A 12,459-nucleotide genomic window follows, 5' to 3' on the forward strand; every position below is an offset into this window, starting at 1 on the left:
ATTATCACCGTCTGTAACGTACTAACACGGTAAGGAAAGCATCAGATGAGCTACCTGAGAAACTAACGTTACGTTTTCCCAATTTAAAACCAAACAAACATGGTGGTTCCGTGCCATGTTAATTTGTTTTGACAAAAGTTGCATGTTACGACTTTTTTCACTGTACAAAGCGCAGGCTATTTTAATTATTGTGATCAATTTGCGCCGTCAATCCCCGCGCATGCGCGCTACATTTGCAGTCTGGACGCTGAGGGGTAAACTTACTGCGGCTCTGACTGAAGCGCTGAGAGGGACTACTGCGGGAGAACGGGGTTGGGATGGGGTAGGCGCCCCACGGCAGAGTAGGAACGATACATGCTTTCACGTAAGAGTCTCCAAAAGCCGCCAGTGACACTGAAAAAGTCGCCAGATTTGGCGCTAGTCGCTTTTTTGAAAAATAGTCGCTGGAGGGGTCTGGAAAGTCGCTGAGTTAGCAAAACTGCACCTGCGGCGCTTACTCGCTCTGCCGTATTTTTTTTTTCTTCCCCCGTTTCAGTGAAGTAGATGTGATGACGGCGGCGGCGGATGACGCATTAATCGCACGACACAACTAAGCGATGATGAAATTCGATTTTATCGATTCGTTGTTGCAGCCCTAATATATATATATATATATATATATATATATATATATATATATATATTAAAAAAAAGAAACCTTCTTTCTGGTTCACAGTTCACAACAACTCTCTTTGTCACGATAAGTCCTTAGAGGTTTGTGACTAAAATGTGTTTCTTCCTCAGATTAAAAATATATATTAATACTCTTACTGCTGTTACGAGATCCTCCTGCTGAGATGTTTGGTACCCAATCGCCGTGATGCATGACGCAGTTCCACGGCTTCACGCCAGCGTCGGGCTCGCCCAGAGCCTGCGTCAGGTGACACACCTCCACCATATCAAAGTTCAGCTGGAAGTCGAACACGGACATCCTAGCAGAGGCAGAAACCATCAGAGTGAATTGCTTTTAGAGGTCTAACAAGCATTCAGACAGATTTGAAGGAGCTTCAGTGCGTTTATGGAGCTCCTCTGTGAGGAAAATTAGGGTAAAAAGCCACATTGTGCCTCATGTTAGTGAAGTGAGACCATGAAGGCGTTGGTAAAACTCACCAGAACTCCCCGTCCTCCCGTCTGACTCTGTTCAGGCGGCTCTGCTCCTCTGGGCTCACCGTCCTCCATTCTCCGCTGGAACAAGACGGCACACAGAAACACTCAGAATATGGAAAATCCGGCTTCTTAAGAGAAATATCAGAAGAAATGAGCCTAGAAAATAAACTCATGTTATTCTCTTTTTCTTTCTCAAAATATAATCTGCAGTTCTTGTTAAAGAGAAAACAGAACGGTGTCAGGGACCTGAGAAAATAAAAATAAAATCTCTGAGAAGTTACATTTACAACTTCTTTCTCATCAGTGAATCTTTTTCCTCTTATACTTTTTATTATAATGATACGTTGTTGTATTTCCTTCCACTGCGTGGCGCTTTGGCCGCTTTATAAATCCAGCTTTCGTGGATAAAATGTTTTGCATTGTTTGTTGAAGCAGTGATCAGTTTTGTCCCTTAATGCTGGTTTTCAGAAGTCCTTTAATCAATGCTGTCTGTTTATCTTATTAAATCCTGTCTGTTCCACAAAAATCTGGCCTTCAGTCCTTCATCATGGAAATTTAGAAAAGAATAGATTTTTCTAAAGTTGATAAATCGTAGCAAAATAATAAGTTAGTTTGTTTCTGTTATGCCTTCCTCTTGTGACATTAACACACCAAGCCAGAAAATAGATGTTTATGAGCACCAAAGTTATTTTTATGAGAAGCATTTATATAACGAAATAAATTATTAAGATATATGAAGGAAATCTTGACAGAATAAAACAATTATTCTTGTTAAACTTCTTAACGATAAAAAAATCTTTACTTAGAAATGGACTAAACAGTTTTGAGTTGTTTTGGTCACTGATGTTCTTTAAAATAATATGCAAATAGTTAAATGAGTCATCGCCCAGAAAGTCTGACTTTATCAGGTTAAAACATGTGTTAGTTTCAGGCTTCAAATAAAACCTGTCAGAAAATCTGCAGTGTGAAAGTGGCTTGGTTTTTTTTTTTGTGATATTGACAGTAATCCTGGATAGGTTCTACCATTAGCCCACATTGCTATCACCACGCCCGTCTTCATTTTATCAAAAGAGGCGATTCTAACATTGACAGACTCACCTGCAGGCAGCGGTTACTGTAAATGCTGCTGCTTGTGTAATCATTGACCTATTGTGTAAGAAACCACAAAACAAACCACGGCTGGCTACCAATGTTGCTACATCCACAATGTTCTCTTAAAGTTACAGTGTGTAATTTTTAGCAACATCTAACGTCCAGACTGCAGACCGCAGCAACATGAACATCTCCCCCCCACCGCTTCTCCCCCCCAACAGTACGGCGAGCGTTACGGGACAAAATGTCTTCCACGACGTCTGCATCACCTACCTTCTCAAGTGATGAGGTTTGTTTACATAGATAATTTTACAGATAGTATTCTCAGGCATAATACTGCCATCTATTGTTCAGTACCGTCTCAGTTCATCTCTCTCAACTTGCCGTAGGTACTTTCGAGCGTAATGGGCGATCTCGCAATCGCTAGTTTGTTGGCTCTGCGCTGCCGTAGCGCAAAGATGTCTGCCTCCATGGCTGCGAGACCCGCTCCTATGTAATTATAAATAACGAATTCTAAGGCAACGCAAATATTAAGGTTAAGAGGCTGAGCTCGTAGATGATGATAAATAACATACTTATGTATAATATATTACATTTCTGACTGTATATCCCTGTAATTATTACACACTGTAGCTTTAAGGAAAAAAGTTTATTAAAAGTGGTCCGAATAAGATGTTTTTTATATTTCCTCTTGCATTTGATTAAACAGGAATTTAAAGTTTAAATTAGGAAATTGTATAAGTAATATACCAGTTTATGACTCCTTTAATTGATTTTATAGAAATGAATGTATGGTTAGATGAGTCGACTCTGGTAGCATTTTGTGGGTCAGGGTCAATAGAAAAGGGGAATCTCTGTGAAAAATTTATTTCATAAATGACGGGAATATAAAAAAATATTTATTTTTCCTATAGCTAAACATAGAATCTGTGTTATTATTACTATTACTACTATTAATATTATTATTTGTATTTTTTCTGATGAGATTCTTACATTGATTACTTGACAGATCTTATATATAAAAGTCAGTTTTACCTTTTTCTTTATTTATTCTTTAGTATTTTTAGTTATTGTCCCTTATTTAAGCTAAAATAAACATCAATTTGCATCCAGCTGAGGATTTCCAGCACTTTTTTTCCACTTTCAAATTCAATCTTTCCAATCTGAATCCAGTTTGTTTTATTTAAATTGTGTTTACAAAACAAACGCTGTAACAACTTTAAATAATAAAGTTAAGAAAGTGTGCCAGAGGTGCATTGATGAAGGTTGTACATTTTAAAACAATAATTACATCACAAACCTTTATGTGATTTTTAAAAAATTTTTTTATTTAACTTAAAAAAGAAGAATCAATAAAATATTGTTGGCGAAAAGTTCCAACTATGATTTTTCCGTCTCAAAGGAAGGTAATCAACCGACTTCCTGATCAAGGAAAAACAAATGATAGTTTTTAATGTTCAGATTATAGGATCGATGATGTGGAAGATTAATTCAGTATCAAGTGAAGTGAAGTGAATTTTGACGGAGCATCTTGTTTTAACAAAACCATTCTACTTGTTGTTGCACTGACCTGTTAATGTCACTCCATGGTCCCGTCCACTCCGTGTTGCCCCATGGATTCAGGATTCGCACCAAATCTACAAACCCATTGCTTGTTTTGACCTGCAGGGGTAAGAGAAGATGTTTGGGTCTGTTTGTATGTTAGCAGAGAACGTTTTTATTTTCAACTTAAAGCTGAAAAGGTCACTGCAGATTATTCAAGAAATGCAGTTTCTTCACACAAGACTAGTTTTGACATCTTAATTTCAGATAATCCCTCCTTTTTTTGTTCCAAGAAAATTACCCTCTCGACTGCGGTCATTGAGTAAGCATGTTTGAACAAGATTCCCAGCTGGTTCTTCTGTTCCAGAGGACCCTGAGGGGAAGACAACATCAACCGTGATCAGAAAGGAGGAGGAAACATTACAGTTCAACATATTTCTACGTATTCTGTATAAAAAATGAAGTAAATTTAGATAGAAATGCATTTCCATTTACTAAACACAAAAACAATAGGAGACAGAAAACTATTCTTTTATTTTTTACTCTCAAATCTACATCCACTAAGATGATTTGAATTTAAACAGTTCAGGAAAGCACCATTAAATATGGCAGTTTCTGATTTGTAACATTTGCGGCAAATGGAGGCACATCTATGGATGTACTTTAATACAACACCACAAGCAAAGTGCTTCTTTGTGTGACATCATAGAAAAACATAAATCATGCAATATATCAGGAAGACCATTTCTGTTTCACAAAGATCAACTTGTTTCGAAGCTAAATAGGAATCTGGTTAGAGTGACTTAATATGTACAGTAAAACTATTTCTGTACCAGTGTGGGCTGAAAGGCCGCTCAGAGAGGAAGAAGCCATAGCTCCAAAACAAACATTAAACATTGGATCCCTGTTTACAAAACTATTCAGGGAGAAAAACGTTCCGATTTTGGATAGATCAGCAACCTTGACAACATAAAAACCGTAAATGTGAAGTGAGGCGGTGGCAGCATCGTGATGTGGGTGTGTCCCTGCAGGAGGGACTGGTGCACTTTTCACACAAAATGTGGAGAACAGCATCTCAAGAGTTTGAAGCCTGGGCACAAATGGGTCTTCAGGATGATGTTGGGGATTCCAGTCTGCAGATCAATGTATCAAACCAGTAACCACAGATAAAAACCCTCCACCTGCTTACCTTTCCGTTGGCACAGTTGATTAGCGCCCCTTTGGCCAGCAGGTTTCTCAGGAGTTCTGGCAGGTTTACGGACACCAAGGGGAGGTTAAAAACCTCAGTCACTCCTCCCGTCATGTCCACCATGGCTTCATGAGGGTAACCCATTTCCAGAGCTCTGTAGCCTCCTTTCAGTCTGACAAAGAAAACAAAGTCAGAAAAAAATACCTCAAACTACCTTAGATCAACGGTAAGCTTCTTTTTTAATGTGTCTGATAGGTGAAGAATTGATTTCTATTGTGTTTTTTTCTCCTTTAAAAATTACACAAATATTTTGGAAGAGGATAAGGAAAGTCTTTTTTATATATATCCTTTCTGTAATCTTATAATTCATGTTTTTTACAATTATCTACTATTGTTGTAAAACATCTGAAACCAAAACCCAGAAAATTAAAAACAAAAATTAGAAATTTTCCATAAACTCTCTGCCCACATTTCAAAAAGGACTCACTTGGCATAGGCTTTCTCCAGCAGAGAGCTCCAAAACTCGTTTCTTTCAGGGGAGCTGAGGTAGACCAGCTTGTTGCCTAGCGTTGGCAGCAAGTCATCGACCCGCACCTCCTCCCACTCCCCATACTGCCAGAACTACACAGAGATGTTTGTGCCACAGAAACATTAGAAACAAGTCCAACGCTGTAGCAGAGTTGTTTATTTTATACTCTTTACCAAAGGTCTACCATTTTAAAACAGCTCTAAATATGTAATAAATACAGTGACATTTGTTTATAAAGTTAAAGGAAGAGATTTAACACAGAATAGGTCCATAAAAAGTCTGATGTGCAGGCCTAATGTTTAGCTAAACTGTAGCTAAGCGACATATATAAAAATCACACAATAAACCTCTTTATGATGAGTCTTTATGATTTCTACAGGCAGGTTTACCACAATAGTAGATTCAAACCCTAAAATTATGCCGTTTAGTTACGGTCTGCTACCCCAAAATTTTTTGTGTCCCCATCTTTTCCTCTTTGGCTTGTAAATCTCAGAGGCGTAACATAGGGGTCGGCCAAACTTCTTTCACACGAAATCATAACCTTACTGTACCATGCTTAATGTTAATTGTAAAAACTGATGATTTAGGTTACTTGCACCGTCCCCACAGCAGCATGAGCTTGGCATAATGCACCTTCAAAGGATCCTAAGTTTTCCTCTCTAAGCCTTAATAAACACTGGAAGCATAAAATAAATTAGAATAAAATTATCTGCAAATTATATTTGCCATTTAAATGCCTTCCACTGCATTTTGCATTTGTTTTACATTTATGCAAATAATTCCTCCAGGAACGGCCTTATTGTTTTGTAGGATGCATTTACTGGACCCCATAAAAAATATCCATATTAAACTACAATTAAAATGACTGACACCATAATATTGCAGGGTGAAAGTAGAAATATTTAAAACAAATCAAAAACTATGTCATCAAGATTTCTACTAGACACATTGAGACGCAAACACCCCATGATTGGATCGTATAAATGTACTTATAGTATAAATACATACTCTGAAGGTGAAGCTGCCATTGTAGTCCTTCTCGAAGCTCTGAGTGAGAGGCACAACCTTCTTGAGCAGGTTGGGGTGTATAGCCACAGATGCTATAGCGGAGAGCACCCAGCAGTCACCTGCAGAGGACAGGCCAAGACATCAGAGGCTGACATAAAAAAAAATAATCTTTATATTTAATGAGCATAGTTCTTATTTAATTAACTTCAACCTGTTCGATGCAAGTATGAGGAGTGAAGTATCAAGCATCTTTGGCTAAATAACTGTCGTTATTCATGTTCCTAATAAAAATGAATCTGGTAACACAGTTTCAGTCTAAGACAAGAGTATGAAGTGCAACCTGCAAACTGTGATAGTTGTTAGTCTCATAACACCTAAAAATAAATAATTACTTATTTAGAAAGTTGCTATTGATTTTATTTTGACACTCCACAATCTAAATATAAACATTAACCAGTTTAGCTCATATTTCATTTCAAAATAAAATACTTTCCTGCCCTGGCAGATTGAAAGAGTTGGTGTTCACATTTAAGGCAACATTCATTGTAAAAATCCTGTTTTCTCTTTAAGCAAATGTAACGCTTAACAGTATGTTGAAAACTGGTCTGTCTGGGTTGTCACTCATTATAATTCTTCTTTTGTATTTCAAAGTATTAAAGACGATTTCTGAGCACAGTTAAAGCCTTTGCTTAATCATAACTCACGCTCTAGCACTTATAGCTCTGGACGTTTACACACAACCATTGTGGGTAAAATTGTAGCGTTAAATCACATTTTTGAATTGAAAAAGCTTCCTGGATGGGAAGCAAAACCTCTTCAAAGTCCAGTGGATTGTTGTTCATTTTCTTTTTTTGGAATGACTATGACCTGGATGACTGAGAACCGGCATGTAGTGTCAAATATTTGAGCCTTTTCTTGCCAAATGGGGTATAATGATTATAAAGTAGGGGTGTAATTCGATTCATTTCATTTTATTACATGTCATGTTCACTGAGCCAGTCCAATAGAATCAGATTGGCAAAATGTTTCTGCCAGGAAACCAGCAGTGAGTTAATGAGTTGCAAAACGAGCCTGAAGCAATAGTTGACAGAAGCTTGCATCGTGTTTTTGCTGCAATCCCTCATACCGAGCATGCATGTAGAAACATGATTTATTTTGAAAATGCACAACACTGGGCGAGTGTTCTTTCCCCTAAATGAGCACCTTAATGCTCAGATCAAATATGCAGCTGCCCACGTACGGACAAGACTCGTCTGTTCTAAAGGAAACCTCATGAGTCAGAGGAGACGTTTTTTAATTTTGACAGAATGACAAAAAGTGGCTTTCAAATCTAAGAAAAGTTTACCAACTGCCTCCAAATGGTGGAGGCAAAAAAGTCCTAAATCTACAACTTCACCTCAAATCAACATCTAGACCAGAGGTGTCTGATGTTATTATCTGAATGGTTCAGAATGAAGCATCCATGGATCACTGGGTCTATGCAGAATTTGATCTGGAGAGGAGCTCATTCAACCATTGGAATTAACCTTGATAAAGTATTGCAATAATAACCACTATGAAACATACCTTTATACCAAAACCTGGACATTAAATCAGCAGGTCATGTCTTAACTCCAGGCCTGTATGATGTGAGAGTTGCAGCCAGAAGTTTACTTACTCAGTTTTCCCTGGCAGATATCAAGTCTTGAAGCTCCATCCACTATGAACTGTGGTGACATACAGAGTTCCTGGAGCAGTCAGATGAAAAAAAGGGAACGAAAATTATCAGTAAATTGACCTTTGGAGCTTGTCGGAAACAATTTCCTTCATTTTTTTCTTTCATGTTACAAAACATGCTTTGCATTTGGACTTAAAACAATTCTGTGGTGTTGCAAAATAATCTTGCTTCAATCAAAAGATCCTACCTTAGCAGATGGCTCAGTAATTCCGAAGAAGCTGTACTGCAGCCTCATGTTTAAATTATTATTATTTAGTCATAAAAATACATATATTCAGAGTGTTTATTTAATAGACCTGTGTTGACAAAACACAAATTTATTAAAAACAAAGTTAGTGTCCCTTTTAAAGGTCTAGACCAGGAAACAAGGGACGATTCTGGACTTTTGCACAGAAATTAGAGTAAAGTTCATGTTCTTGATGTACATGACAGGACTAAATAACCAGAATGAAGGTGTGGTAATATCGCTGCTTTAAATCAAACAGCATTTTCTGTTCTTCCCTGAACGAGTCAGTGTTTTGTTGGTGGAACAGACAAACCACCTATATTCACACCTAAAGGGGATGTAGAATAACACAGTAAACTAACACGTGTCAGAGGAAGTGGGAGGAGCCATAATGGAAACTCCATGCCAGAAAACCTCCAGGATTTAAACTTAAAGCACCTTCTTGTTGCAAAGTTGCAGTGCAAAGAAAAAAATGTTCAGACAGAGCAACACGATAACCAAACAATGAGCGCCCTGCATACCGGTGTCCGTTATAAAAGAAACCAATTAACGCCTGGAAGTCATCCAACTGAACGGATGGACGGTAGGCGTGCCAGAGCAGGGAGACACACAGCAGGATGTTCTTCACAATGTTCACCAGACCGGTTTGCTCATCCTGCGGCCTTCACCTCAAACATTCATTGTTTGGAGAACGGTGGCTCATGAAAGACTTCTTCACATTTCCTTTAGATCATTTTCATGAGACTTCACAGACGCCATGTTATGGTGCTTTCTTTTGTTCTTTTATTTTTTTTACATCTTTAAGCAAAATGTGTTATCAAAATGTGTTTGTTCGGGGGAAAGAAAAAAAGAGTTTTACTTTTCTCTTATTACAAAGATATAAAGTCAAATAAACTCCAGGACCGTTGAGCTTTGGTCAGGTGATACTAAGATGGAGACGTTCGAGAACAAACACCCCTGGTTGGTCTGGTGTGACACAAGGGAGAAATAGTTGGAATATATAGCCTTGAATCTGTACAGTGGAGGAAGTGTGATGCTGTGGGCCGTTGTATGAGTGTGTAAGGAAATACTTGAGATCTCCCTGGGTGTGTCAGCGTCATCATGGTTGTAAATATACGACCCAATAAATACTGGAATTTTTCCCTGGACCCAGAATCAACGTTCTTATGTAGCGTTTAGAAGATCAATAGGTCTGAATGGAGATATGCTTGTTTTGGTGCTCCAACCCTCTGAAACTCTAAAGAGTAAAACCTTTATGTCGAAAAAGCAAAAGAAGGTTTGTACAAAGAAGACAGCAGGGTAACCAATAAAATCCGAAGATGTACTGGGTTTAACTTATCAGCTCATTTTTCATATCTGCTCCTGTTTCTGTTCTCAGGCTTTTATGACCCTAAAATAGGCCAACCTCCTGTTCCCATTGAACCTGGGATAACATTCACTGCTTTGAAGTTGGGACATGTGGCTAAAAGTTGAGTTACAAAGCCAGTCTGGGCATGTTTGGCATTAGACTAGGTTTTCAGCTCCAGTAGTTGCTCTCAGGCAGTGGCGGCTCTAGACCAAATGTACCAGGGGGCCAGGAGGGGGCCAGCATGTTTTCATGGGAGCAAAGAAAAACATGAAATAAAAAACAGGGCAAGGGATTTAAATATTTTAAGATAGCTGCATGAAGTGAAATGTCTATTCAATTAGCCTTGATTAAAATTCTATGTCTTATTAAGTGAATATACATTCATAATTTAGGATTTTACATATTTTTTATTTAATTTACCGGTAAGTCAAAATTACTGTTTTTATATCAAATCTGAATTAGAACTCAAGAGAAACTATTAAATTCACCTGTAAAATTTGAGTATTTATTTTAATTTTTTTTGAAAAATAAAAAACATTTAGCAGATGAAAACTGTGATGTTATCTTAATACCACTGAAGCTATCACCTTATTGTTATTAAATAATAAGTAAAACAGAATTTGTAAACAAAAATCCTGAAATAGATCCAAAGGACCTGTGAGTAACATTGTCTGCTCCAGCGCATATCATCATTAGAATTTCTTTGAGTATTATGTCTTCAGCACAGGGGTCATAACAGGGGCCAGGACATGATCTACAGCAGGCTCAGACTGGGAACGATTTTGGGCCCTGGCATTTTTCCATCTACACCGGCCCACTTATACTAAAGTCTATTGATCTCTTAGGCCATAAATCTAAAGAAAAACATTTTTTACCCATAGACGGCCATCCTAAAATGCCAGATTGGGAAAAATCCCAACCTGGCAACATTGCATGTAAGATGGGAAACGTTAGCCTTTAGATGTAAAACCCCATCATGCAACGCAACATATTTTTGCAAAATATTTGAACATAGATTCGCCAAATATAAGAGGAACATTGTAGTTTGGCTTAAAGAAAGCATTTTAGTTTCATTATAATTTAGTTTGTTGCAAGGATTTTACAGTTTGAAGAAATAGAAAACCGTCACAACGATATGCATGGCATGGAAGGCCTTTATATATACTGCAGCATCAATTAGGTAATCAACATTGTATTACTTCTTGAGCTCTTTGAGTTATTTACTGTCACAGGTAGGAACTTCGCCTGGAGAGTAAGTGTTAGGGCCGGTTTGATTTAACCCTTGCATGCTGAAATTAGGTATAACAGATTACCAGGGCTACAGGGGCACTGGCCCCTGTTGGCCCCTGTCTAACACCGCCCATGCTCTCAGGAGCCCCAGCTTCAGGTTGAGCTTCAGGTTCAGGTTCAGCTGACAAAAGTTCCCAAACTTCTCACACTTCTGACATATAAAATGATGCCAATATCATAACCCAATCTACTGCTTGATTCTACAAACATTTCATCCATCCATCCATTTTCAAACATGCTTATCCTAAGTGGGGTCGGTCAACGGGCGAGAGGCGGGGTCCACCCTGGACAGGTCGCCAGTCCATCGCAGGGCAACACAGAGACAAAAAATCATTCACACACACACACTCACACCTAAGGAGAATTTAGAGAAGCCAATTCACCTAACAGTCATGTTTCTGGACTGTGGGAGGAAGCTGGAGTACCTGGAGAGAACACACGCATGCTCAGGGAGAACATGCAAACGCAGAAAGACCCCGGGCCGGGAATCAAACCCAGAACCTTAATGCTGCAAGGCAGCAGTGCTACCCACTGCGCAGCCCACAAACATTTCTACATATTTAATTAATTAAATCTAATAATATTACAGCTTCAACCAAAATGTTTTTGTTTGTTTTTTTGTAATTTTAGGCAATTGTTTCATCTCTTCCTTATAATAAAGTCTTTATTGCTTAATTTCTGTTGTGGATTTGAAGAGCCCGCACTGATGATCAGGGACACTAACTTTGGGAACCAGTGGACTGATTATTTTCCCTCATTTTGATGTTTTACCTTCGGTCGCTTCCACCTGACTCCAGACTTCATCTCCAGGTCTCCCACGGGGAAGGTGTAGTCCACGTAGAGACCGTCCCGGCCCACGGAGCCCAGTTCCCCGCTGTCTGAGGGCATGTCTGAGGCCATCAGGTCCGCCAGCCAGTGGCGGGACTGGGAGCCCATCAGCTCATCGGAACACACCGAGTCCAAGTCATCGCTGTCCGGCGGAGGCAGCGAGTTTTCAGAGGACACGCTGAGGGACTTGATCATCTTGAAGCCGGGCTGTGTTTACCTGAGCACCGCTCTGCAGGTAGATAAAAACACCTGGAGGCCCCGCCCACCGGGAACAACCACCTGCTTTATTAAGGTGTGGCTCCTCTATGGTCTCAGCAGGGGCGGAGGATGCAGGCAAAGGAAGCAACCGCCTGGGGCCCCAAACCAGCAGGGGCCCCACCTCAAAGGGGGGCCCCTGGTTGCCCACACCCCTAAATAACACCCGTGGGATATTTAAACATGTTTGAATTAAAATCCAATTATTTGAAATCCATTACTCTGCACAAAATAAAAACAAGGAAATATCCACAGAGTTGGATTCTGGTCCGTATTTGCGCACATGGAG

The 12,459-nt window shown here is 39.1% G+C and overlaps 1 protein-coding gene across 1 annotated transcript in view; it reads right to left on the minus strand.

The window, feature by feature from the left end:
* LOC107092503 (calpain-9-like) overlaps window positions 1–12,135 on the minus strand; it is a 26,563-nt gene extending 14,428 nt beyond the window's left edge. Inside the window, exons 1-9 of the mRNA XM_015387013.1 lie at window positions 11,859–12,135; window positions 8,164–8,233; window positions 6,507–6,625; window positions 5,457–5,590; window positions 4,970–5,141; window positions 4,082–4,153; window positions 3,809–3,900; window positions 1,150–1,224; window positions 811–971 (exon numbers count right to left, since the gene is read on the minus strand). Coding sequence (XP_015242499.1) covers window positions 811–971; window positions 1,150–1,224; window positions 3,809–3,900; window positions 4,082–4,153; window positions 4,970–5,141; window positions 5,457–5,590; window positions 6,507–6,625; window positions 8,164–8,233; window positions 11,859–12,110 — 1,147 coding nt within the window. The 5' untranslated portion in view covers window positions 12,111–12,135. The remainder of the gene's footprint in view (window positions 1–810; window positions 972–1,149; window positions 1,225–3,808; window positions 3,901–4,081; window positions 4,154–4,969; window positions 5,142–5,456; window positions 5,591–6,506; window positions 6,626–8,163; window positions 8,234–11,858) is intronic.
* Window positions 12,136–12,459: the final 324 nt, after the last annotated feature.

This window comes from Cyprinodon variegatus, unplaced genomic scaffold, assembly GCF_000732505.1.
Source record: "Cyprinodon variegatus isolate N-32 unplaced genomic scaffold, C_variegatus-1.0 Scaffold383, whole genome shotgun sequence".
Taxonomy (NCBI): domain Eukaryota; kingdom Metazoa; phylum Chordata; class Actinopteri; order Cyprinodontiformes; family Cyprinodontidae; genus Cyprinodon; species Cyprinodon variegatus.